Here is a 26,373-nt window from a genome sequence, read left to right as displayed (position 1 = left end):
ATTTTTGTGTTTTTAGTAGAGACAGGGTTTCACCATGTTGGTCAGGCTAGTGTTGAACGCCTGACCTCATGATCTGCCTGCCTCAGCCTCCCAAAGTGCTGGGATTACAAGTAGGAGCCACCATGTCCAACCTAAAGTTATTTTAATGTGATCTTATTTTCCTATTTTAATTAAAATAAGCTTTTTTTGCATTTCTTATTTTTAATGGACATATGATTGTGTATATTTATGGGATACAGTTATGTTTTGATACATGTATGCAGTGTAATGATCAAATCTGGGTAATTAGCATATTCGTGTCATACATTTCCTTGTGTTGACAACGTAGCAGTTACAGAAACTTTACACTTATTTATCTTTGGTATTAATAAATAATAAGTTATTTGAAATACCTCATGTGGAGAAGTAGTTGTAACACTAAGTTTTACTGTTTGGCTGTCCTGAGGAAAACTGTTTCATCTCAAAAGTCTTAGTGATTTGAATTGTTACTCCTAGGTTCTTAAATGTTTACATGGATTATTTTACTCTTTAAAAATAAAAATTGTAGGCTGAGCGTGGTGGCTCACGCCTGTAATCCCAGCCCTTTGGGAGGCTGAGGTGGGTGGATCACACGGGGTCAGGAGATCGAGACCAGTCTGGCCAACATGGTGAAATCCTGTCTCTACTAAAAATACAAAATTTAGCTGGGCATGGTGGTGCACACCTGTAGTCCCAGCTACTTGGGATGCTGAAGCGAGAGAATCACTTGAACCTGGGAGGCGAAGGTGCAGTGAACTGAGATCGCGCCACTGCACTCTAGCCTGGTGACAGAGCGAGACTTGGATTTGTTCAGTCTACCATTTTGGTTCAAGGAATATTTTGTCAGGTGGTAGCATTGTGGTTATTTGTTTGTTCTTTTTTGAGATGCCCGGCCAAAAAGCTTTTGCTTTTCTTTTTTTGAGGCGGGATTTCACTTTGTCACCCAGGCTAGAGTGCAGTGACGAAATCATGGCTCGCTGCAGTTTCTAACGGCCGGTCATAAGCTTTCCCACCCAACTTAGCCCTCCGAGTAGCTGGGACTATACAGGTGCAGCCACCATGCCCTGCTAATTTTCCTGTTTTTTTTTTTTTTTTTTGAAGAGACAAAGTTTTGCCATGTTGTTCAGTTTGGTCTGAAATCCAGGGCCAAGCAATCTGCACACTACTCCCGGCCTTAAAAGCTTTGTGCCTGGCGTGGTGACTCACACCTGTAGCAATAAGATCAGGATATCGAAACCAGCCTGACGAACATGGTGAAACCCCATCTCTACTAAAAGTACAAAAATTAGCCAGATGTGGTGGTGCGTGCCTGTAATCCCAGTTACTCGGGAGGAGAGGCAGGATAATTGCTTGAATCCAGGAGCTGGAGGTTGCAATGAGCCAAGATCACTACACTCCAGCCTGGGTGACAGAGTGAGACTGCGTCTCAAAAAGCTTTTGTGACAAATCTTACAGGTGAAGTGACCACCCCTCATCCTCCATACATCCTGAGAGTGTCCAAAAAATGGAAAAGAGCATGTTGAGGCTTACATCTTAAAGGATTGACTTAAAATATTAATTGATATTTTGCAACAGAGATGATGTTAATAGACACTGTATCTGAATTTGTAAAGTAGAATTCTTACAATCATTGAGGGTTTCACTTCGTTTGCCATTTGTGATTGTCAAACTTAATTTCACTTTACAATTACATGGTTTTGTTGTAAATAATCATCCATTACACTGATTTTGGATCAGTCTGGCATTTGTGATTGGTCTGGTGATATGTTTTATGACTGTGGTTAAACTGTCAGGCTTCTGGTTGACCCTTGCTTTAGAAAAATTACCCCTTTTGGGCCAGGCGTGGTGGCTGCAGCCTGCAATCCCAGTACTTTGGGAGGCTGAGGTGGGTGGTCATCAAGGTCAGGAGATCGAGACCATCCTAGCTAACACATTGAAATCCTATCTCTACTAAAAATACAGAAGATTAGCCAGGCTTGGTGGCACATGCCTGTAGTGCCAGCTACTTGGGAGTCTGAGGCAGGAGAATTGCTCGAACCCTGGAGGTAGAGGTTGCAGTTAGCCGAGATTGCGCCACTGCACTCAGCCTGGGCGACAGTGAGACTCCATTTCAAAAAGAAAAAAAGAAAAGAAAAATTTTACCCTTTGTGAGATTGTAAGGCCAGTAGACTTCTGTACTAATTCCACGTAAGATGTGATTACAAGAAACAGTAAACCTTATTCTTTTTTTTTTTTTTGAGACGGAGTCTGGCTCTGTCGCCCGGGCTGGAGTGCAGTGGCCGGATCTCAGCTCACTGCAAGCTCCGCCTCCCGGGTTTACGCCATTCTCCTGCCTCAGCCTCCCGAGTAGCTGGGACTCCAGGCGCCCGCCACCTCACCCGGCTAGTTTTTTGTATTTTTTTAGTAGAGACGGGGTTTCACCGTGTTGGCCAGGATGATCTCGATCTCCTGACCTCGTGATCCGCCCATCTCGGCCTCCCAAAGTGCTGGGATTACAGGCTTGAGCCGCTGCGCCCGGCCAGCTTATTCTGTTTGCTGAACATGTTTGAGAATTATTTTAGGCCAGGCGTGGTGGCTCACACCTGTTATCCCACCACTTTGGGAGGCCAAGGCAGGTGGATAATCTGAGGTCAGGAGTTCGAGATCAGCCTAGCTAATGTGGTGAAACCCTGTCTCTATGGGGGTGTTTAGGACAAAAGGATTGCTTGAGCTCAGTAGTTCAAGATCAACCTGTGCAACATAGCAAGACCTGATTTCTAAAGATGAAAATATTGGTGTGGAGTTGGGAAAGGAGCTGAGTGTATACTGCTCAGGTGACAGGTACACTCAGAATTTACCACTAAAGAACTCATCTATGTAACCAAAAACCACCTGAAAAACTGTTGAACTATATGAAGAAATAAAAAAGACAAAAATTATTTTAAAATCTGTTACGAAGTTAATTTTATATTTTTTACTTCTATTAGGGAACCTATTGATAATTTAACTCCTGAGGAAAGAGATGCAAGGACAGTCTTCTGTATGCAGCTGGCGGCAAGAATTCGACCAAGGGATTTGGAAGAGTTTTTCTCTACAGTAGGAAAGGTAATCTTAACCTGTTTAGGGAGGTCAAGTAGGTAGAAATTGCAAGAGAAAACATCTAAACATCAAATATTTCATTTGATTTAGTACCAGTATTTGTTTGTGGTAATGTTTCCACAAACAAATTTTGCATCTTATAGTATTGGAGTTGATAAATGTTACTACAAATTGGTTCAAAGATATAGATAGGATATAGGAATTGTCCCACAGATTTACTTTTTCTTTTTTTTTTTTTTTGAGACGGAGTCTCGCTCTGTCACCCAGGCTGGAGTGCAGTGGCGCAATCTCGGCTCACTGCAAGCTCCGCCTCCCGGGTTCACGCCATTCTCCGGCCTCAGCCTCCCGAGTAGCTGGGACTACAGGCGCCCGCCACTGCGCCCGGCTAATTTTTTTTTTTTTCTATTTTTAGTAGAGACGGGGTTTCACCATGGTCTCGATCTCCTGACCTTGTGATCCGCCCGCCTCGGCCTTCCAAAGTGCTGGGATTACAGGCGTGAGCCACCGCACCCGGCCTATTTACTTTTTCAATTAAATTTTTTTTTTTTTTTTTTTTGAGACGGAGTCTTGCTTTGTCGCCCAAGCTGGAGTGCAGTGGCACCATCTTGGCTCACTGCAAGCTCCGCCTCCTGGGTTCACACCATTCTCCTGCCTCAGCCTCTGAGTAGCTGGGACTACAGGCACGCACCACCACGCTCAGCTAATTTTTTGTATTTTTAGTAGAGACGGGGTTTCACTATGTTAGCCAGGATGGTCTCAATCTCCTGACCTCGTGATCCGCCCGCCTCGGCCTCCCAAACTGCTGGGATTACAGGCGTGAGCCACCGCGCCTGGCCTCAATTAAATTTTTAAAAATGCCTTCATCCTTCAACATTAATGTCTCCTTGAAATATATCTACATGGCTTACAGTGGATGGTTGCACAAACAGAACTGTGTTTTCTTCGTAGGTTCGAGATGTGAGAATGATATCTGACAGAAATTCAAGACGTTCCAAAGGAATTGCTTATGTGGAGTTCGTTGATGTTAGCTCAGTGCCTCTAGCAATAGGATTAACTGGCCAACGAGTTTTAGGAGTGCCAATCATAGTACAGGCATCACAGGTAATTTTTTTCTTGGTTAAAAGTTTGATTATTGATGGTGTTTAAAGCCTCTTGTTGCATGGCATACTGCTGTTGTGTTCTGTGACTGCTACTCATTACGTTGAGTCAGATGTTCTCAGGACCTTTTTTTTAACTTTGCCTTCATTAACATTGATATAGTTTTCTCAAGACTGTCATCCTATCTTTTCTCCTTGTGCTTGAAATTTGATGATTTTGCCTTTTGTTTTGTTTTGTTTTTGAGATGGGAGTCTCTATCACCAGGCTGGAGTGCAATGGCATGATCTCGGCTCACTGCAGCCTCCACCTCTCAGGTTCAAGTGATTCTCCTGCCTCAGCCTCCTGAGTAGCTGGGATTACAGGAGCCTGCCACCACACTCAGCTACTTTTTATATTTTTGGTAGAGATGGGGTTTCATCATGTCGGCCAGGGTAGTCTTGAACTCCTGACCTCAGGTGATCCTCCTACCTCAGCCTTCCAAAGTGCTGAGATTACAGTCGTGAGCCACCACACCCGGCCTTGTTTTTGAGATAAGGTCTCACTCTGTTGCCAGGGCTGGAGTGCAGTGAGATAATCACAGCTCACTGTAGCCTTGACCTGCTGTGCTCAAGCAGTCTTTTCTCCCCAGTTTCCTGAGTAGCTAGGACTACAGGTGCATGCCACCGCTCCCAGCTAATTTTTAAATTTTTTGAAGAAACAGGGTCTTGCCATGTTGCTCAGGCTGGTTTCAAACTTTTGGGCTCAAGTGATCCTCTGGCCTGGGCCTCCTGAAGTGTTTGGATCATTTGAACCACACTGCACTTTGACAGCATTTCATATTTTACTTTTTTGGCCGGGCACGATGGCTCACGCTTGTAATCCCAGCACTTTGGGAGGTTGAGGTCAGCAGATCACCTGAGGTCAGGAGTTTGAGACCAGCCTGGCCGACATGGTGAAACCTTGTCTCTACTAAAATAAAAAAATTAGCTGGGCATGGTGGCAGGCGCCTATAATCCCAGCTTCTTGGAAGGCTGAGGCAGGAGAATTGCTTGAACCTAGGAGGCAGAGGTTGCAGTGAGCCGAGATCACGCCATTGCACCGCAGCCTGGGCGACAAGAACAAGACTCTGTCTCAGAAAAAAGAAAAAAAAATTACTCAGATTACTTCCTATGTTGGAAGACAAACTTAGTAGCTGGGTGTGGATTGGCCGGACCCAGCGCTGAGAAGTAGCATATTAAATGAAGTTTTTAATACGCTCTATAACAGGTTGTTACCTGTTGTAGAGCAGTACTACCCAATGTACTCTAGTTTGTTACAAGAGAAGCCTGTGTTAGAATGCAAATGGACAACTTTTTTTTTTTTTTTTGAGATCTTGGTTATGGAGGGATGACAGCTGACTCAAAATGTTGGCTTGGTGATACAGTTTACGTTATGGCATATGCCCCTTATTTTATCACAAACAACTGTACGCTTGGTTATACCAATCTCAAGAGTATTTTAACGAATATTGATTGTGTCTAACAATTCCATGAAGCATTCTTCTCTGTATTTGGTATGTGTGTTATCAGAATGCATCTTAAGATTGTTGTCAGAATGTAGGTTCATGATTCATTTTAGGTGTTAAATGAATCATGAACTGGCATATGCCCTGAAAACATTCTAAAATAAGCAGGGTGTGATGGGGTGTACTGTAGTCCCTGGCAGTCTCTAGTGGCTGAGAAGGAAGGATGATCACTTAAGTTTAGGAGTTCAAGACCAGCCTGGGAAACATAGTGTGAGACTCTTGTCTCAAAAAAAAAAAAAACTCTAAATAAAATTATTTTCATTGTGGTTTTATACACACACATTTGGCGTTTCAACCATTTTTTTAACCATTTTTAAAGTGTACAGTTCAGTGCTATTAATTACATTTATAATGATGGAGTAATCATCCCCACTAATCATTTCCAGAAGTATTCATTGTCTCATACAGAAACTGTACTCTGGGGGGAGGGATTGCATTGGGAGTTATACCTGATGTAAATGACAAGTTGATGGGTGCTGACGAGTTGATGGGTGCAGCACGCCAACATGGCACAAGAATACATATGTAACAAACCTGCACGTTGTGCACATGTACCCTAGAACTTAAAGTATAATAATAATTAAAAAAAAAGAAACTGTACTCTGAGATGGACTCTCGCTCAGTTGCCCAGGCTGGAGTGCAGTGGCGCAGTCTCGGCTCACTGCAAGCTCTGCCTCCTGGGTTCATGCCATTCTCCTGTCTCAGCCTACCAAGTAGCTGGGACTATAGGCGTCCGCTACCATGCCTGGCTAATTTTTTGTATGTTTAGTGGCGGGGTTTCACCATGTTAGCCAGGATGGTCTCAATCTCCTAACTTTGTGATCTGCCCACCTCGACCTCCCAAAGTGCTGGGATTACAGGCATGAGCCACTGCGCCCAGCCAGAAACTGTACTCTTGAAGGTGTAACCCCCTAATTTCCTGCAGGCCCTTGGTAAAATGTAATCTACTTCCTCTCTATGAATTTTGCGTATCCTAGATGCCTCCTATTAAGTTGATCCTTGTGTAGGGTGGTATTTTTATCACTCTAAACTTTGACATTAGTTATGCAGATGGAAGGCGTGTGTCTTTAAACTGCTGTGTATTAGCTCTGTGACATGCATTTTTGTCTTCTAGGCAGAGAAAAACAGAGCTGCAGCAATGGCAAACAATTTACAAAAGGGAAGTGCTGGACCTATGAGGCTTTATGTGGGCTCATTACACTTCAACATAACTGAAGATATGCTTCGTGGGATCTTTGAGCCTTTTGGAAGGGTAAGTCCACAGTCTTCAATGAATCTTCAGTAGGTTGTTGATCTGAGTATAACTACATAATTTCTGTATGTCCTTCTTGTGTCTGGCATTGTGGTCTTGAGCTCAGTTCAGAGCAGCTTGGATTTTGTTCTGGAGGACTTGTCTGTGCTATATACCTAAACCAAGAGTGTCTAACTACTTTTGTGTTAAGGAGACACAGTTTCCAAGACTGTCCTGTCACTGTGAGCAATGAACCTTTTCCACTCAGTAATTTTAGCAAAAGGCATAAATTTAAAAGGAGCTGGATAGAACAAATAAAATTTAACTTTTAAAAATGGATTCACCGGCCAGGTGCAGTGGCTTACACTTGTAATCCCATCTATTTGGGAGGCCGAGGCAGGTGGATTGCTTGAGGTCAGGAGTTTGAGACCAGCTTGGCCAGTGTGGTGAAACCTTGTCTATACTAAAAATACAAAAAGAAAGAAAAGAAAAAGAATAATCATAGATATTTGAGAAATCTACGTACCATATAAAAATTAACATCAGGGCCTGGCGCGGTGGCTCACGTCTGTAATCCTAGCACTTTGGGAGACCGAGGCGGGTGGATCAAGAGGCCAGGAGATCGAGACCATCCTGGCGAACACAGTGAAACCCCATCTCTACTAAAAAAAATACAAAAAAATTAGCCAGACGTGGTGGTGGGCGCCTGTAGTACCAGCTGCTCGGGAGGCTGAGGCAGGAGAATGGCGTGAGCCTGGGAGGCAGAGGTTGCAGTGAGCCGAGATCGCGCCACTGCACTCCAACCTGGGTGACAGAGCGAGACTCCATCTCAAAAAAAAAAAAAAATAACATCAGGGAACAGTTGATACTTAAATTAGTTACTTTAGAGTATGATTTGTCAAACTGTTGCTTAAATTTTGAGATGGGAGTTTCACTCCTTTCCCCTAGACTGGAGTGCAACGGCGCAATCTCGGCTCACTGCAACCTCTGCCTCCCGGGATCAATTGATTCTCCTGCCTCAGCCTCCTGAGTAGCTGGGATTACAGGCTCTGACCACCACACCCAGCTAATTTTTGGTATTTTTAGTAGAGACTGGGTTTTTCCATGTTGGTCAGGTTGGTCTCGAACTGCTGACCTTAGGTGATCTACCCGCCTCGGTCTCCTGAAGTGTTGTGATTACAGGCGTGAGCCGCTGCGCCCAGACCCATTTTAGGTTGTCAGTGCCATATGGACTTGTTGCAAGTACGCAACTCTTCTCCAAACAGCTGTAAGCTGTTAAGAAAATGAGTATGGGCCAGGCGCGGTGGCTCAAGCCTGTAATCCCAGCACTTTGGGAGGCCGAGACGGGCGGATCACGAGGTCAGGAGATCGAGTCGAGACCATCCTGGCTAACACGGTGAAACCCCGTCTCTACTAAAATACAAAAAAAAAAAATTAGCCGGGCGAGGTGGCGGGCGCCTGTACTCCCAGCTACTCGGGAGGCTGAGGCAGGAGAATGGCATGAACCCGGGGGGCGGGGCTTGCAGTGAGCTGAGATCCGGCCACTGCACTCCAGCTTGGGCGACAGAGCCAGACTCCGTCTCAAAAAAAAAAAAAAAAAAAAGAAAATGAGTATGGGCAGGGCACAGTGACTCATGCCTGTGATCCCAGCACTTTGGGGGGCTGAGTTGGGTGGATCACTTGAGGTCAGGAATTCGAGACCAGCCTGGGCAACATGGTGAAACCTGGTCTCTGCTAAAAATGCAAAAATTAGCCGGGCTTGGTGGCATATGCCTGTAGTTCCATGTTACTACTCTGGAGGCTCAGACAGGAGAAACGTTTATAAAACAAGCTGGAGTTGGTCCATAGGGTATATGTAGTTTGCTTACCTTTGCCCTAGAACAATTAGTCTGTATTAAGTGCCCAACTCCATTAAACATTAAACATTATGTAGAAACTTTAATAAGAAGCCCTTTTTAAAGGTTTAATTTTTTGGAGTCTGAGTCTTCCGCTGTCGCCCAGGCTGGAGTGCAGTAGCACACTCTTGGTTCACTGCAGCCTCTGCCTCCCAGGTTCTAGTGATTCTTCTACAGCTTCCCTAGCAGCTGGGATTATAGGTGCATGCTGCCACACCTGGCTTTTTTTTTTGAGACGGAGTATCACTTTTGTTTCCCAGGCTGGAGTGCAATGGCGTGACCTCAGCTCTCCGCAACTCCCGTCTCCCGGGTTCAAGCGATTCTCCTGCCTCAGCCTCCCAAGTAGCTGGGATTACAGACATTCGCCTCCACGCCCTGCTCATTTTGTATTTTTAATAGAGACAGAGTTTCTCCATGTTGGTCAGGCTGGTCTCGAACTCCTGGCCTCTGGTGATTCGCCCTCCTCAGCCTCCTGAAATGGTGGGATTACAGGCGTGAGCCACCGAGCCCGACCTTAGTTTTTGTGTTTTAGTAGAGACGGGGTTTCACTGTGGTGCCCAGGCTGGTCTCGAACTCCTGAGCTCAGGCAGTCTGCCTATATCAGCCTCCCAAAGTGCTGGGATTACAGGTGTGAGCCACCAAGCCCAGTCTAAATGTTTATATTGTTTATTTTTTGCTGACTAATGCTCCTAGAATATCTTATCTGTATCATAGCCCCACTTCATACACGACTACCCCTTTTCTAGAGGCAACCCTTATCTGTTTTTTTTTTAAACATCCTTCCATAGACATTCTGTGGCTTAGCAAATACTAGCAAATAAACTTTGCTTCTTTTTTTTTTATAATTTTGGTAAAATATACTTAACATTAAAAGGTCCTTCCTTATTTGAGACAGAGTCTCCGTCTGTGACTCTGACTGGAGTGCAACAGCATAATGCAAGCTCACTGTGTAGCGTCCACCTCCTCAACATGCGATCCTCCTGTCTCCCAAAGTGCTGGGATTATAGACCTGAGCCAACCCACCTGGCTGGATGCTCTGTTTTAATTTTTCACTCCTTTTTTTTTTTTTTTTTTTTTTGAGACGGAGTCTCGCTCTGTCGCCTAGGCTGGAGTGCAGTGGCGCGATCTCGGCTCACTGCAAGCTCCGCCTCCCGGGTTCACGCCATTCTCCTGCCTCAGCCTCCCGAGTAGCTGGGACTACAGGCGCCCACAACCGCGCCCGGCTAATTTTTTGTATTTTTAGTAGAGACGGGGTTTCACCGTGGTCTCGATCTCCTGACCTTGTGATCCGCCCGCCTTGGCCTCCCAAAGAGCTGGGATTACAGGCGTGAGCCACCGCGCCCGGCTTTTTTTTTTTTTTTTTTTGAGACTGAGTCTGGCTCTGTCGCCCAGGCTGGAGTGCAGTGGCCGGATCTCAGCTCACTGCAAGCTCCGCCTCCTGGGTTTACGCCATTCTCCTGCCTCAGCCTCTGGAGTAGCTGGGACCACAGGCGCCCGCCACCTCACCCGGCTAGTTTTTTGTATTTTTTAGTAGAGACGGGGTTTCACTGTGTTAGCCAGGATGGTCTCGATCTCCCGACCTTGTGATCCGCCCGTCTCAGCCTCCCAAAGTGCTGGGATTACAGGCTTGAGCCACCGCGCCCGGCTTCACTCCTTTTTTTTTTAATGGACAGCTTAATCGGGAGATTGTGTTGCAATTCACTGATTGAAAGTAAACTTAATGGTTTTTAGTTAGTACCGTTCACAGAATTGTGCAGTTAACGCCCAATTCATTGTATATCGCCAAATTCATTGGAATAACTTTTAGTTACTCCATTTTTACAATTCTGCCTGATATAATTGGAAATTACTACTTGGTGTTATTAGCATAGTGGGAAGGAAACATCGATTTTGTTTCTGCCTTCTAATGGTAATTTACGATGGATTTCTGGTTTTCATGGTTTAGTATTGATGTAAAAGATAATCTTAGTTTAAAATCATGCCGGGCGCGGTGGCTCAAGCCTGTAATCCCAGCACTTTGGGAGGCCGAGACGGGCGGATCACGAGGTCAGGAGATCGAGACCATCCTGGCTAACACGGTGAAACCCCGTCTCTACTAAAAAATACAAAAAACTAGCCGGGCGAGGTGGCGGGCGCCTATAGTCCCAGCTACTCGGGAGGCTGAGGCAGGAGAATGGCATAAACCCAGGAGGCAGAGCTTGCATTGAGCTGAGATCCGGCCACTGCACTCCAGCCTGGGCCACAAAGCGAGACTCCGTCTCAAAAAAATAAATAAATAAAATAAAATAAAATAAAATCATGGTTTTTTTTTCCTACTCCCTCTGCTCCCCAATGCATAATTTCTTGCTTGGGAAGTTTCTAGAGTTTTTTTTTGAGACCAAGTCTCACTCTGTTGCCCAATCTGGAGTACAGTGGCATGCTCTGGGCTTGTTGCAGCCTCTGCCTCTCGGCTTCAAGCGATTCTCCTGCTTCAGCATTCTGAGTAGCTGGGCGTACAGGCATGCGCCACTAAGCCCAGACAATTTTTGTATTTTTGTTGGAGACCTGATTTCGCCATGTTGGTGGAGACATGTTTCACCTGGTCCCAAACTCCTGACCTCAGGTGATTCGCCTCCTTCAGCCTCCCAAAATGCTGGGATTACAGGTGCCAGCCACCACGCCCAGCCTAATTTTTTTCATTTTATAAATATAAAATTATAGTTTCTAGACTTCAAAAAGACTTCTTGGTGATGAGGTTTTGTGATGAGGATGAGGAGACTGGTAGATTTTTAAAACCATGTCTCAGGGAATAAAGTAGTTTTGTACTCTGCTTTTGAGTTAAATAGTAATTATGCTTTTCAATTATAGATTGAAAGTATCCAGCTGATGATGGACAGTGAAACTGGTCGATCCAAGGGATATGGATTTATTACAGTAAGTATTTACCATAATTACATTACTTAGGTTTTTTTTTTCTTTTAACTGTATTTGCTGTGTTGCTCAGATCAGTCTCTAGTTCTTGGCCTTAAGTGATGTCCTACCTTAGCCTTCCAAATTGCTGGGATTTACAGGACTGAGCCTCTGTGTCTGATCAAAAAAATTTTTTTTCACAGCAAAGTTTAATATGCCCTTGTAACAAAAGGCAGGCACAGCTCACACATGAATGTGAAAACCAAATTATCACACTTAGGAACTCCTAAAATTTTTTGATCTAAGTTGCATAGTAAAAGTACAATAAAAGTACAATAATAGTTAATAATGGTGGGGAAGGCAGCATGTTTAATATTTTCAAGTGATTTAAATTAGTTGTTGTGGCTGGGCGCGGTGGCTCACGCCTGTAATCCCAGCACTTTGGGAGGCCGAGGCGGGTGGATCACCTGAGGTTAGAAGTTCGAGACCAGCATGGCCAGCATGGCAAAACCCTATCTCTACTAAAAAGTACAAAAAGTAGCCAGACATGGTGATGGGTGCCTGTAATCCCAGCTACTTAGGAGGCTGAGGCAGGAGAGTCACTTGAATCTGGGAGGCGGAGGTTGCAGTGAGCCGAGATGGCACCCACTGCACTCCAGCCTGGAGGACAAGAGTGAGACTCTGTCTCAAAAGAAATTTTCGCACAGTTGCTACTTTTTAGTAAGCAGCGGTTACCATTTATTATATAATGAAAGTTTTTTAAACGATGTGTTAGTCCATTGTGTGTTCCTATAAAGTAATACTCAAGACTGGATAATTTATAAAGAAAAATTATAAAGACGGGTCTCACTATGTTGGTTAGGTTGGTGTCAAAACTCCTGGGCTTAAGTGTTCTCCCACTTTAGCCTTTCAAAGTGCTGGGATTATATGCATGAAGCTCTGCTTCTGGCTTTAATTTTTAATTAATTAACTTGTTTTTTCATGAGCTAGAGTCTCGCTTTGTTGCCCAGGCTGTAGTGCAGTTGAGACCAGCCTGGCCAACATGGCAAAACCCCATCTCTACTAAAAATACAAAAATTAGCTGGGCATGGTGGTGCTTGACTGTAATCCCAGCTACTCGTGAGGCAAGGCAGGAGGATTGCTTAAACTCAGGATGTAGAGATTGCAGTGAGCCAAGATTGTGCTATTGTGCTCCAGTGCTCCAGCCTGGGCAACAGAGTAAGACTATGCCTCGAGAGAAAGTAAAACTAAAAATAAATAGATATAAAGTAATTTAAGAAAATAGGTTTATTACGTCCTGCAGGCCATATAAACATGACACTAAGAGCTGCTCAGATTCTGTGGTGGCCTCAGGAAGCTGTTAATCGTGCTTCACAAAGCCTTTACTTGTGGTTATAGCTTGGAGGAGCAGGTGTGTCACTTGGAGAAAGGGAGAAGGAGAGAGGAAGACGTCCTGTGAAGTAACAGAGCAAGAACCCTTGCCCATTAGCAGGGGGAGTGCACCAAGCCATTCATGAGGGATCTGCCTTTTCATACTTTTTGTCAAGTCACACCTTCCACAGTGGGGATCCCATTTCAACATGAGATTTAGAGGGGACAAGGATCCAAACTATATTACTGTGTTCCTATTATCCTTTACTATATCCTATATATACATATATATAGGATGTATATACATGGTCAGCCAGATAGTCATGTAGTTGAATGTTTTATACTTTCATCTTTGATAACCTTTTGAGACATTGTTAACAGTTAAATAAACGAAGGTCTGTTAACAATTCTTTTTTACTTAAGATCCTTTTTTTAATGTACATACCTCACAACCAAGACTAGAATTGTCTTATCAAAAATGATTTTGGGCTGTGTGTGGTGGCTCATGCCTGTAATCCCAGCACTTTGGGAGGCCAAGGGGGTGGATCACCTGAGGTCAGGAGATTGAGACCATGCTGGCCAACATGGTGCAACCCAGTCTCTACTAAAAATACAAAAAATTAGCGGGGCATGGTGGTGGGTGCCTGTAATCCTAGCAACTAGGGAGGGTGAGGAAGAATTGCCTAAATCCGGGAGGCAGAGGTTGCAGTGTGCTGAGATGGCGCCACTGCCCTCCAGCCTGGGTGACAGAGCAAGAATCTTGTCTCAAAAAATTTTTTTAAAAAAGTGTTTTTGGCTAGCCATGGCTGCCCTGTCTTAGTAGGGTTATGAGGTGACAGTTGAAGTAATGGCAAGAAGATTTAAGAAGATATGCCTTTTACTTTTAAAAGCAAAGTGTTTTTGTGTATTAACATCTCATTTTGAAACTCATACATGATGGTACTTTTTTCAGATGTGTGAGCTCTGTAATCTTTTAAGGTCCTGGAAACAGTGTTTTTTTTTTTTTTTTTTTTTTTTTTTTTTGAGACGGAGTATAGCTCAGTCGCCCAGGCTGGAGTGCAGTGGCGTGATCTCGGCTCACTGCAAGCTCCGCCTCCTGGGTTCATGCCATTCTCCTGCCTCAGCCTCCCAAGGAGCTGGGACTACAGGCGCCCGCCGCCTTGCCTGGCTAATTTTTTGCATTTTTAGTAGAGACGGGGTTTCACCATGTTAGCCAGGATGGTCTCGATCTCCTGACCTCGTGATCCGCCTGCCTTGGCCTCCCGAAGTGCTGGTATTACAGGCGTGAGCCACCGCATCCGGCCTGGAAACAGTATTTTTTAAAGTACATTATATATCTCTGTCAGGAAATTAAAAGTGTTGACTTATATCTACATTTCAATAAAATGTAAGCCTGTTCCTATGTTGATAGCGAATCTGTTTAATTTGTCATTGGGCTGTTACCTACCTCAGTGAATTGGTGAAAGGAGAAAATTATGAAACATAGCTCACCAATTTTATTTTTTTATTCTAGTAACTTTAGTGTGGATATTTTCCACCTTTTTTCCTCCAAATAAGCCATTGTGGGTATATGTGTAAATCAGAATTTTATATATATGTAATTTACATCAAGTTAAGCATTTAATTGCTTATATAAAAGTAGTGTTTTATATGTGAGGATTATATTGACTTTCGTCAGTGGGCACATTTTTATTAGAAAAGTACTAAATTCTACCTCAGATGTTCTGCCTGCCTCGGCCTCCCAAAGTGCTGAGATTACAGGTGGGAGCCATTGCACCCAGCCAGTTCTCACATTTTCTAACCACGATCCCATGTTCTCAAATATAAAGCTGTCATTACTGGTAATATCTTCTATGTAAACTACCGCATCAACAAGCCTAATTTAATTTGCTTGTGTCGTCTTCATGTGTGTTATGTTTGCTACTTACCAGTTGAAAATTCTACCTTAGTATTCAGGAGTAATTATTGAATATACTAAAAATAAATTTGTATTTTAAAGTATAGTTTATATTTTAAAAACTAAAACACTGTCTCCTGTCCCCGCCTTGCCCATCGTATAGTTTTCTGATTCAGAATGTGCCAAAAAGGCTTTGGAACAACTTAATGGATTTGAACTAGCAGGAAGGCCAATGAAAGTTGGTCATGTTACTGAACGTACTGATGCTTCGAGTGCTAGTTCATTTTTGGACAGTGATGAACTGGAAAGGACTGGAATTGATTTGGGAACAACTGGTCGTCTTCAGTTAATGGCAAGACTTGCAGAGGGTAAGTGTTCCTTGCTACTACGAATGATTTACTGTAGGTATTGTAATGGAAAAGAAAGGTAGCCATGCAAACTAAGAAGTGGAAAAAGATTTTATCTTATTTTGTAGTTGGCGTTATCCTTGGGCACACTGCATGTTATTTTATAGATGATGTGCCTTGTATTAATGTGTGGAAATCTATATTAACGTGTTTTGAACGCCACAGCATAATTTGCAAGACTTCCTTTATGTAGTGTTTACATGTCATACTTAGGATATTACAAGTTTTTCTTTTTGTAATTTCTTATTTTTTGATGCGAGGTCTAGCTCTGTTGCCCAATTTGGAGTGCAGTTGTGCGATTCTGGCTCACTGCAACCTCTGCCTCTTTGGCTGAAGTCCTCCCACCCTAACCTCTAATTAGCTGGGACTAACAGTAGTAAACCACCACCACCGTGCCTGGCTAATTTCTGTTTTTTTGTTGTTGTTGTTGTTGTTGTGGCTAATTTCTGTTTTTTTTGTTGTTGTTGTTGTTGTTGTAGCTAATTTCTGTTTGTTGTTGTTGGTTGTTTTTTTGGTTTTTTTGGTTTTTTTTTTTTGAGACAGAGTCTCACTGTGTCACCCAGGCTAGAGTGCAGTGGTGCTATCTCGGCTCACTGCAAGCTCCGCCTCCCGGATTCATGCCATTCTCCTGCCTCAGCCTCCTGAGTAGCTGGGACTACGGGCACCCGCCACCGCGCCCGGCTAATTTTTTGTATTTTTAGTAGAGACGGGGTTTCACCGTGGTCTCGATCTCCTGACCTTGTGATCCGCCCGCCTCGGCCTCCCAAAGTGCTGGGATTACAGGCGTGAGCTACCACGCCTGGCCTCGTTGGTTATTTTTAAGACATGGGGTTACTGCCTGGTGCAGTGGCTCACAACTGTAATCCCAGCACTTTGGGAGGCCGTGGCAGGTGGATTGCCTGAGGTCAGGAGTTTGAGACCAGCCTGACCAGCATGGAGAAACCCTGTCTCCACTAAAAATACAAAATTAAGTGGGCATGGTGGCACATGCCTGTAATCTCAGCTACTCAGGAGCCTGAGGCAGGAGAATCACTTGAACCTGGGAGGGGGAGGTTGCAGTGAGCTGGGACTGCGCCATTGCACTCCAGCCTGTGCAGCAAGAGTGATAGTCCATCTCAAAAAATATATATGTATATATAGAGAGAGAGAGATGGAGTTTCACAGTTGTTGCCCAGGTTGATCCCTATCTCTGTTTAAGTGAACCACCTCCCTGAGTGCTAGCTAAGATAACAGGCATAAACCACCACACTCGGCCCTCCTTGCAGTTTGTTTTAGTGAAGTGATCATGATATTAACCACCCAGGAAACTTCGTTTCTCTGCTCTCAACATAGTAAGAACTTTAAGACTATTCTTTTACAGGTACAGGTTTGCAGATTCCACCAGCAGCACAGCAAGCTCTACAGATGAGTGGCTCTTTGGCATTTGGTGCTGTGGCAGGTAGGAATTGAATCTTTTCTAATTTTAAATCATTGTTTTTTCATCTAATTCGAAAATTTTCCAAATTTTTACATTCAAAAGGACTTACTGAGAATTCAATTCATCAAGTACTTATAACCTGTTAGTTTCTAGTCTTCTATTTAAGGAAGTGGAGATGTAGGCTAGAATTAACCATGCATCAAAATGAGCTGTCAGGACAATTTTAAACCCTGCACCCCAGTTTTTAGTTGAAACTCATTGACATAATATATTTTAAATTAAATTAAGTGATATATTTTAAAATATATCACTTTTGTTGAATACTACAAGGTCTATATTGTTTGATCGAAAAAATATTTGTTGTAATATTCGAATTCAGAAAATACCAGAGGCATTTAAAAAAGCTTTACTTAAAACTATTGTAGTAGTAAGAGTGTAAAGACAGTTATTTTTTTTAATAGTACATACAAATTTAAGATCATGAATTGGGAGATGGAGATTTTGGACACAACAGGAAAAGAAGGGTGAATTGACATTTTTATAATTGTGTAAAAAGGGATTTAGTTTATAAAACACTCATTCCCCCGCGCGCCTCTCCCCACCTTTTTAAATTTATTTTTTATTATTTTTTTTATGACAGTTGACTTGCTCTGTTGCCCAGGCTGGAGTGCAGTGGTGCAGTCTCGGCTCACTGCAACCTCCACCTCTTGGGTTCAAGCAATTCTTGTGCCTCAGCCTCCCGAGTAGCAGGGATATTTTTAGTAGAGATGGGGTTTCACCATGTTGGCCAGGCTGGTCTTGAACGCCTTACCTCAAGTGATCTGCCCGCCTTGGCCTCCCAAAGTGCTGGGATTACAGATGTGAGCCACTGCGTTGGGCCCTCATGCCTTAATTACCTGTAACTTCTACAATGACCCAAATCTAGGAGATAGGATAGGATTTAATTTTGAAATGTCAAAGACATGCCTTTAGAACATTATAAGAGGAACCTTGTAGTGTAGAGACCCGCCTGCCTCAGCCTCCAAAATCCTGGGCTACAGGCATGAGCAGCCTTACCTGGCTGGTCCTTTGACCTTATATACGAAGTGAGACTGTAACTCAGAAGATATATTTTAGACCCTGGTAGTACTGCATCTGAATGTATGGAGAGGTCCTGTGGTTGCTTCATGACTTTCTTCAAAATTGAAGGCTCAATATTCAATTAAAGTAGAAGATCATTTCTGGTTTTACATTTATTTTTTCACTGCTTTGCCTTCTTAGTGGATGTTCTTAAGTGTGTGAGTACCTTTAGAAAACCTGCCTTTGGTTTCATTTCCTTTCTATCAAATTGTATGACTTATCTTGAAAGTTGACAAGCAGTTACTCCCTAGAATTTCTGACAACGATGCCAGTTTATACTTATAAGAAGAATCAACCAGTAAGGCATTTGTGTATTTAGCAGTCATTTGATCCCTCCTTAAGTTATTCCATTGGATTAATACATATTTTGAGTTTATAGTGTTAGCTATTTGATCCTTTATAGTGAATAATTGTCGATTGCTACTTGCTCTAATTGATACTAAATTCATTACTTAGAGAATTATACCCTATTATTGCAGTTTAAAAGTTTGTTTTTTTTTTTTTAAACCAGAAAACTGTTTACCTATTTTGCTTCCCGTTGTTCATATTGTTCTTTGACAATTCAGAAAATTTTTAGTTCCTGTTCTAGGTATTCCACTAAAGGGTGGTGAAAGATTTGTTCCAGCCTTCAGGGAATTGATACAGTGACAAAAAAGGGGTCATTTATAGACAATTACTGTTACACCCTGGATGCTGTATCAGATACCTTCATTTGCTCTGAATATCTTCAATTAACTGAAGATTATCCTCTGTTAAATACCAGTTCTATCGTCAGCCATTATTTCTTTTATTATGTATGACTGTGCCTCTCGGGTTCTTTCTTACCATGTAGTTTATATTAAGATTGTTTGAATGTAGGCAGCTAAAATCCTAAAACTCCATATGGATTCCTGATAATAGTCCCTACCCTTTGTCTATGTATCTTGTTATATTCTCTTTTTTAGTGCTGGTGGTAGAGATGATTTTAAAGATCATTCTGTTTTTTTAGACTTACTATAAATTTCTTCTGCATTAAATAACACTCATGTTTTAGGTGAATATCTGTGTAACTGGATGTTTTTCTCCAGATGGTGGTCATTAAAATACTACATATAACCTGTTGAAATAAAATTGTTGAGTGTTCACTGTGTTTGAGGCCCTTGTCCCCTAAGTCTTTTAAAGCTATTGGGTGAAACCAGGGGTGGATCATCACTATATCCACATTATTTTATTCTGCCAGTTTGATAGGCCCTTTCTAAGATAGGTTAGAGTCTTTATCTTTATGAAACCCATGCTTTATTTTTTACTTTGTCCAAATGATATGACAAATCATTTTTGAAATTAAGATTGGGTTGATAGACAAAATAGCATGGATTTCTGATATCTATACATTTTTTCCCATTTTAGGAAAAAAAAGACAAATTGTGTTATTATTTAAAGTTTACTGACACTGTTCACATGGTCATGTCTTCAAGTTCCTTCAGTATACACCAGTTACATTTCTTCAGCTCCCTGAGATGCCAATTTTGAGCACCTGGGACCCAGGTATTTTATCCTGATACAACTTGGGCTGCACATCCCGGTACTTTTTTGCCCATGTTTTATGATCGTTTTCTCTCCCCAGCAAGAAACCCGTATATGTGGTAATAAAGTGTTGAAATTGAATCAGATTTTATTGAAAATTAGGTTACTGAATCAGAATTTTGATGTTACATATTTCTATCAAAAGAACTTCAGGAGAGCATTATAGCACCGTGGCAGACTTAATCTTCAGACTTGCCACTGTTGCACTCTGTAGCAGCTTTAAGATGGCATCCACTGTAGAAATCTTAACAATCTTAACGATTATATGAGAAAATATATTGGTCACATCCCTCTTATTTTTAATACTGATTGATTTTCCTAAACTTCATAGCTTGTAAGAAAACTCCAGAAATTTTTATGCCTGCCTTGCTAAATTTTTACACTAGGCCAGGAAATCGTTAATAAAGTTGACCCATTATGGGCTAGATTTGACAAGTTAAATCTTTGAAAAGTCCTTAAAAAATAATATATACATACTTTTGGAATGGTATGTTTCCCAATGGTGATGTTCTTCCTAAATTGGGAAATAATTGAAACTGTTACAGCTTTTTTATGTGCACTATTTACAATTTTACAATATCCTTTTAAAGTGTTAAGTACTATGGCCTCTAAAAATATAAATACTTGTATTTCCCAAGTACTTGGAATTGAATTCTCAAGATCAGGGTTTTTCAGTCATTTTCTGACCGGTGTGCTTCCCTTTCCCCATTTCCCATTATTCCCAGCTGTATAGTAGTGTAGTGGAATTCACTTGAGATATGGAAGAGTAGTTTAGTCTAGGAAGAGAGAGGGAAAAGTAAGTTTCCCAGGATAATAGGGGGAAAAAAAAGGCCCCAAAGCCTTGTCAATGAGGAATGGGGAAGGAGGTTTTGCTGCCAGGTTTTACTAAGTACATTTCAATAAACCCTGCTGTTGTAGTCCTCTTTTATTAATGCTTTCCTGACATTTACCCTGTTAGTTGAGGCTCTTCATTGTTCCTGCACTGAGCTGTAGAATTCTCTTTTGTTATAGATTTGCAAACAAGACTTTCCCAGCAGACTGAAGGTGAGTTGAAGTGTTTCTATTTTTTATTTTTGTCTTTGAAATAGAATTAAATGTAGTAAGACAGTTTTCTGTATTTATTGTCATATTTTTATACCAGTAATTTGGACTGAATTTTGACACAATGGCACATAGTGGTATATTCATAGTAATCTGTCTATATTTCAGAAGACCTAACCCAAATTAATGGACTTAAAAAAAAATCAAAATAACATTTTTTTTTTTTTTGCTTTAGTTTGCTTAAAATTTTCAGCTTTGTTTTTGTTTTATGCCTGTGTTCTGAGTGTTGATAAGTTGCATATAGAAGTCAGGAAATAAAGTATTTTCTTGTTAACGAGTAGGCAAGTATTTTAGAACGTGGAATCTGGAAGTTGTCTCAGTATAAAATTACGAATCATGCTGTAAAACTCACCTTTTTTTGCTTAAGACATAGTACTCAGTGATTTATTTAAGCCAGTACCAAGCAATAAGAGGTTTATCCAAACTTAAATTGCAAGCATATTTCAGAGAAACCATTCATTAAGTAGGCTATGATTTCTTTTTTTTAGTTATCACTAAATCTCTGTTGCTTGACATGAGCATTTTGCTGTTAATGTAAGTTCTGTATCTTTTGTAGGAGTATGCTTAATGTTTAGGGAAATGATTATGAGAAAGATATGTCATGTTCCATCATAGACAATAATTAAATTTTTTCACAAACAAGATGCTTCTACTCAGTGCTGTTTTGTTAAGAGATTTTAAAAAGATTTTCCCAGATTTACTGTGTTCTGCATTGATCTAGGTTGAACGTGAATATTTGTATAGTACATTTTCTTAATATTTTTTAGTATTCATGGTATATAATCATACTAAACTTGAGAAACTGGAAGAATCAAGCCTTCCTCAGTTGTGTTTAGACTTTCTAGTTTTTTCAAGGATACTTCCATATATTCTGTAAGCTATTCAGTGATTTTCATTTTTGCATAGTTATAATACACTCTCGAATCTAACTTTTCCAGTAGAATTTGATGTTACATTAAAATTTTGTTTAAAATAAAACTTTATAAAAGAAAAAAATACTTGTATGTTACAGAGAAGCTAAAGTACTTGTAATGCTACCAGAAAGTCATCATTTTATGATATATTTTATGCACAGCCCTAATTTCTCGGTGTAATAGTTCTGATACTTTAAGTGATCGTTTATTTTAATTACCGTAATTTCTAATGCACTGTTTTATCCTTAGCTTTGTTGTTATTATGTTTTGGAATGAAATTTGGTCAGATAATATGATTACGGTGAGTTCTGTAACAGCTACTGGTAATATTTTTGTAAATCACATGAAAGCATTGGAGCAACTGTCTTGGAAAATGCTCTTTAAACTTCAAACCCCAGTATGTTTTGGTAGTAGTGGATATTACACATATATGCTGCTCTTTTCAGTGTTCTTTTATTGTGCTAAAGCATCATTTTTAAAACATTAATAAGATTTATTTTTCTTAATAGGATTGTTATAATAGGATTTATTTTTCTAGGACATTGTCTTTAAACACTTGGATGATTTTTATATGTCTTTTAATTCTTTTATAATTACAGTTTGTAGATTTAAAAAACTTCATGGGCAGAAAGCTGAGAGATAGGAAAGGATATAGATTTATTTGGCATTTCACAAGGATTTTGTTTTATCCCTTCTTATTCGGGTATTGAGATTTTGTCTAATCGAATTGATTTTGATAACACGTAAAGTTTAATTTCCCTGTTAAAAATAGGATTCTGAATGTCTGTTTCAAGTATTAGGTTACCTCAGTTTTCTGGCACCTAAAAGCTACTGATACATACTTTAGTAGCAGTATTAAATAAAGTAAAATACTCCAGTGACATCCTAGTTACATGCTTGGGGTGGGTTTTTGGTTTCCTTTAAGTATTTATGAGGGATACTTTCATGCATTTTCCATGAAACTAATTTTTCTCTCTCTTTTTTTAGCTTCAGCTTTAGCTGCAGCTGCCTCTGTTCAGCCACTTGCAACACAATGTTTTCAACTCTCTAACATGTTTAACCCTCAAACGTAAGTAATGGACTTTATTCTTGATATTTCCTATCAAAGTGTTAATAGAGTTGTTTTGAAAAGATATTTTCCATATATTTCTCTCTCTCTCTTTTTTTTTTTTTTTTTAAGATGTAGTTTCGCTCTTGTTGCCCAGGCAGGAGTGCAATGGCACGATCTTGGCTTACTGCAACCTCCGCCTCCCGGGTTCAAGCAGTTCTCCTGCCTCAGCCTCCCGAGTGGCTGGGATTACAGGCATGCGCCACGACACCCGGCTAATTTTGTAGTTTTAGTAGAGACGGGGTTTCACCATGTTGGTCAGACCAGTCTCAAACTCCCAACCTGATGTGATCCGCCCACCTCTGTCTCCCAAAGTGCTGGGATTACAGGCGGGAGTCACTGCGCCCGGCCTGGTATTTCCATATTTCATTTGAAACTGCATAGTTTTGATCCTTTTAAAATAATTTTTCAGACAGGCGTGGAAACTATGCCTAGCTAGTGATTAGGATATAACTCTTCTCATTGGTTTTAAATATCGTATTTATATTATAGTACATCCAATCAAAATGTAGATTTGTTTCGATTTCGATAAGTTACATTTCCGGTGGCTCAAGCCTGTAATCCCAGCACTTTGGGAGGCCGAGACGGGCGGATCACGAGGTCAGGAGATCGAGACCATCCTGGCTAACACGGTGAAACCCCGTCTCTATTAAGAAATACAAAAAAAACTAGCCGGGCGAGGTGGCGGGCGCCTGTAGTCCCAGCTACTCGGGAGGCTGAGGCCGGAGAATGGCGTGAACCCGGGAGGCGGAGCTTGCAGTGAGCTGAGATCCGGCCACTGCACTCCAGCCTGGGTGACAGAGCGAGACTCCGTCTCAAAAAAAAAAAAAAAACACAGATAAGTTACATTTCATATAATGACAGTTGTATGACTGTTTCATTCAAAGAGTCTTGAATTCTTTTGTTTTCCCAGTACCAAATTTATCTGTAAAATGGTGATAAACTTTTGTAGTAAGTATCGTTTGATAGCATTGAAGTAGTAACTTTTTTTGTTGGAGCCATAGTCTCACTCCAGGTTGGAGTGCAGTGGCGCCACTGGCTTTATCTCAGCTCAATGCAACCTCCATCTCCCAGGTTCAAGCAATTCTCATGCCTTCCAAGTAGCTGGGATTACAGGTGCACACCACCACGCCCAACTACTTTTGTGTTTTCAGTAGAGACAGGGTTTTCCCATGTCGGCCAGGCTGGTCTCGAACTCCTGACCTTAAGTGATCTGCTCGCTTCAGCCTCCGAAAGTGCTGGGATTACAGGCATGTGTCATGATGCCTGGCTGATTTTTATATCTTTATAGTAGAGATAGGGTTTTGCCATGTTGGCCAGGCTGGTCTTGAACTCCTGACCTCAAGTGATGTGCCAGCCTCAGCCTCCCAAAGTGCTGGAATTACAGGCATGAGCTGCTGTGCCTGGCCCATTTAACTATTTAAAAGTCACTTGCAGGTTATGCGGAGTCATAAAATTAGGTTGTGATCAATGTTTTCTATCTTATTTGGCTTTGATTTTCCCCAGAGCCCTATACCTTTTAACTTTTTTTGTTTTTTGAGACGGAGTCACCTAGGCTGGAGTGCAGGGATTTGATATTGGCTCACTGCAACCTCTGCCTCCTGGGCTCAAGTGATTATCCTGCCTCAGCCTCCAGAATAGCAGGGATTACAGGCACCTGCTACCACTCCTGGCTAATTTTTGTATTTTCAGTAGAGACTGGATTTCTCCATGATGGCCAGGCTGGTCTCAAACTCCTGACCTCTGGTGATCTGCCCACCTTGGCCTCCCAAAGTGCTGGGATTACAGGCATGAGTCACCATGCCCGGCCTCATTGAAAATTTATTTTTCAATACCAGACTGCAGTATTCTTTGGGAAAGAGACATTCTGTCAGTGTGCTTTTTTTCCAAAGTATTTTTTTAATTCATAGAATATTTAATTTTTTTGATACATTTGTAAATATATACAGTTTGTTTCAATAGTATTTAAGAGTCCTTAATACTTTCTTACAGAGAAGAAGAAGTTGGATGGGATACAGAGATTAAGGATGATGTGATTGAAGAATGTAATAAACATGGAGGAGTTATTCATATTTATGTTGACAAAAATTCAGCTCAGGTATTTTCATCTTTATAAATGATGTTAGGTTGTTTGTCTCTACTTAATCTTCACACATGTGGTGCATGCTATGGTCACTGTCTTCCATTATAGTTTTTGTATGTGTGTACCTGAAAGTAGCTTTAATATAGTGGCTAAATAAACCCTCCAAAATAAAAGAAAATCAGTAACAGTTTGATCAGGGTATGAGAGGAGTTTCTAGTAATGCTCTCAAAGCTTGCTGTGAAATCTTGGCATCTTGATTCATTCTTAGGCTGCATATAAATCATAGAGAAAAGATAAAACAGGGCAAGTTTGGGAGCATAAGTCATTTTTCAATGAAATTCTGCGTATACTTACTAGCCAGTGGAACAATTATGGTAAACCATTTTGTGGTTATAGAGCACTAAGTTTCTGCAGGCAACTTGAATAAATTTAACTTGGGTCTATTTTGTATACAGCAACATCTTTACCTTTTTTTCATTTTTTTCTGTGTTTTAGGGCAATGTGTATGTGAAGTGCCCATCAATTGCTGCAGCTATTGCTGCTGTCAATGCATTGCATGGCAGGTGGTTTGCTGGTGAGTTTGAATTTATTTTTTTTATTCATTGTTATTAGGACTCTAAAATGAAGACGTTAAACCCAACATGTCTGTTTCTTTCAATAGGTAAAATGATAACAGCAGCGTATGTACCTCTTCCAACTTACCACAACCTGTTTCCTGATTCTATGACAGCAACACAACTACTGGTTCCAAGTAGACGATGAAGGAAGATATAGTCCCTTATGTATATAGCTTTTTTTCTTTCTTGAGAATTCATCTTGAGTTATCTTTTATTTAGATAAAAATAAAGAGGCAAGGATCTACTGTCATTTGTATACAATTTCCTGTTACCTTGAAAAAATAAAAATGTTAACAGGAATGCAGTGTGCTCATTCTCCCTAAATAGTAAATCCCACTGTATACAAAACTGTTCTCTTGTTCTGCCTTTTAAAATGTTCATGTAGAAAATTAATGAACTATAGGAATAGCTCTAGGAGAACAAATGTGCTTTCTGTAAAAAGGCAGACCAGGGATGTAATGTTTTTACTGTTTCAGAAGCCTAACTTTTTACACAGCAGTTACATTTCACATTTCACTAATGTTGATATTTGGCTGATGGTTGAGCAGGTTTCTGAAATACACATCTAGTGTATGGAAATACAAGACAGCTAAAGGGCTGTTTGGTAGCATCTCATTTTGCATTCTGATTAATTGCCAAGAAAGGGAGATTTCAAAATTACAATATTTCTTGATGGTATCTTTTCAATTAATGTATCTGTAAAAGTTTCTTTGTAAATACTATGTGTTCTGGTGTGTCTTAAAATTCCAAACAAAATGATCCCTGCATTTCCTGAAGATGTTTAGTGAGAGTCTGGTAAGCAAAGCAGTCTGAGAAAGAAATAGGAAATGCAGAAATAGGTTTTGTCTGGTTGCATATAATCTTTGCTCTTTTTAAGCTCTGTGAGCTCTGAAATATATTTTTGGGTTACTTCAGTGTGTTTGACAAGACAGCTTGATATTTCTATCAAACAAATGACTTTCATATTGCAACAATCTTTGTAAGAACCACTCAAATAAAAGTCTCTTAAAAAGGCCACAAGAAA

The 26,373-nt window shown here is 41.1% G+C and overlaps 1 protein-coding gene, 1 long non-coding RNA gene and 1 other non-coding gene across 39 annotated transcripts in view; 1 reads left to right on the top strand and 2 right to left on the bottom strand.

Moving 5' to 3' along the window:
- Window positions 1–26,373, top strand: part of RBM39 (RNA binding motif protein 39) — a 40,765-nt gene extending 14,392 nt beyond the window's left edge. For 28 of the 37 annotated variants that reach the window (XM_015149108.3, XM_077951722.1, XM_015149105.3 and 25 more), the window contains 11 exons: window positions 2,985–3,102; window positions 4,045–4,197; window positions 6,852–6,989; window positions 11,711–11,776; window positions 15,184–15,388; window positions 16,788–16,865; window positions 20,520–20,570; window positions 22,529–22,610; window positions 24,642–24,747; window positions 25,228–25,306; window positions 25,394–26,373. In XM_015149108.3, coding sequence (XP_015004594.1) covers window positions 2,985–3,102; window positions 4,045–4,197; window positions 6,852–6,989; window positions 11,711–11,776; window positions 15,184–15,388; window positions 16,788–16,865; window positions 20,520–20,570; window positions 22,529–22,610; window positions 24,642–24,747; window positions 25,228–25,306; window positions 25,394–25,494 — 1,177 coding nt within the window. In that variant the 3' untranslated portion in view covers window positions 25,495–26,373. Of the gene's footprint in view, window positions 1–2,956; window positions 3,103–4,044; window positions 4,198–6,851; window positions 6,990–11,710; window positions 11,777–15,183; window positions 15,389–16,787; window positions 16,866–20,519; window positions 20,571–22,528; window positions 22,611–24,641; window positions 24,748–25,227; window positions 25,307–25,393 lie in introns of all 37 variants that reach the window. The other 9 variants (XM_015149109.3, XM_077951727.1, XM_015149107.3 and 6 more) reach the window with 2 other exon arrangements.
- LOC144332153 (uncharacterized) lies at window positions 5,498–12,449 on the bottom strand. Its single transcript, XR_013399927.1, has 2 exons — window positions 12,193–12,449; window positions 5,498–6,551 (listed from the first exon to the last, which is right to left on the bottom strand). It is a non-coding gene; the product is annotated as an uncharacterized LOC144332153 (long non-coding RNA).
- On the bottom strand, window positions 11,948–12,047 carry LOC114670710 (small nucleolar RNA U13). The gene has a single exon (XR_003720404.1). It is a non-coding gene; the product is annotated as a small nucleolar RNA U13 (small nucleolar RNA).

This window comes from Macaca mulatta, chromosome 10 (genome assembly GCF_049350105.2).
Source record: "Macaca mulatta isolate MMU2019108-1 chromosome 10, T2T-MMU8v2.0, whole genome shotgun sequence".
In the NCBI taxonomy this organism is placed as follows: domain Eukaryota; kingdom Metazoa; phylum Chordata; class Mammalia; order Primates; family Cercopithecidae; genus Macaca; species Macaca mulatta.
Note: the sequence above shows the minus strand (reverse complement) of the source record. Positions and strands in the feature narration are given on the sequence as shown.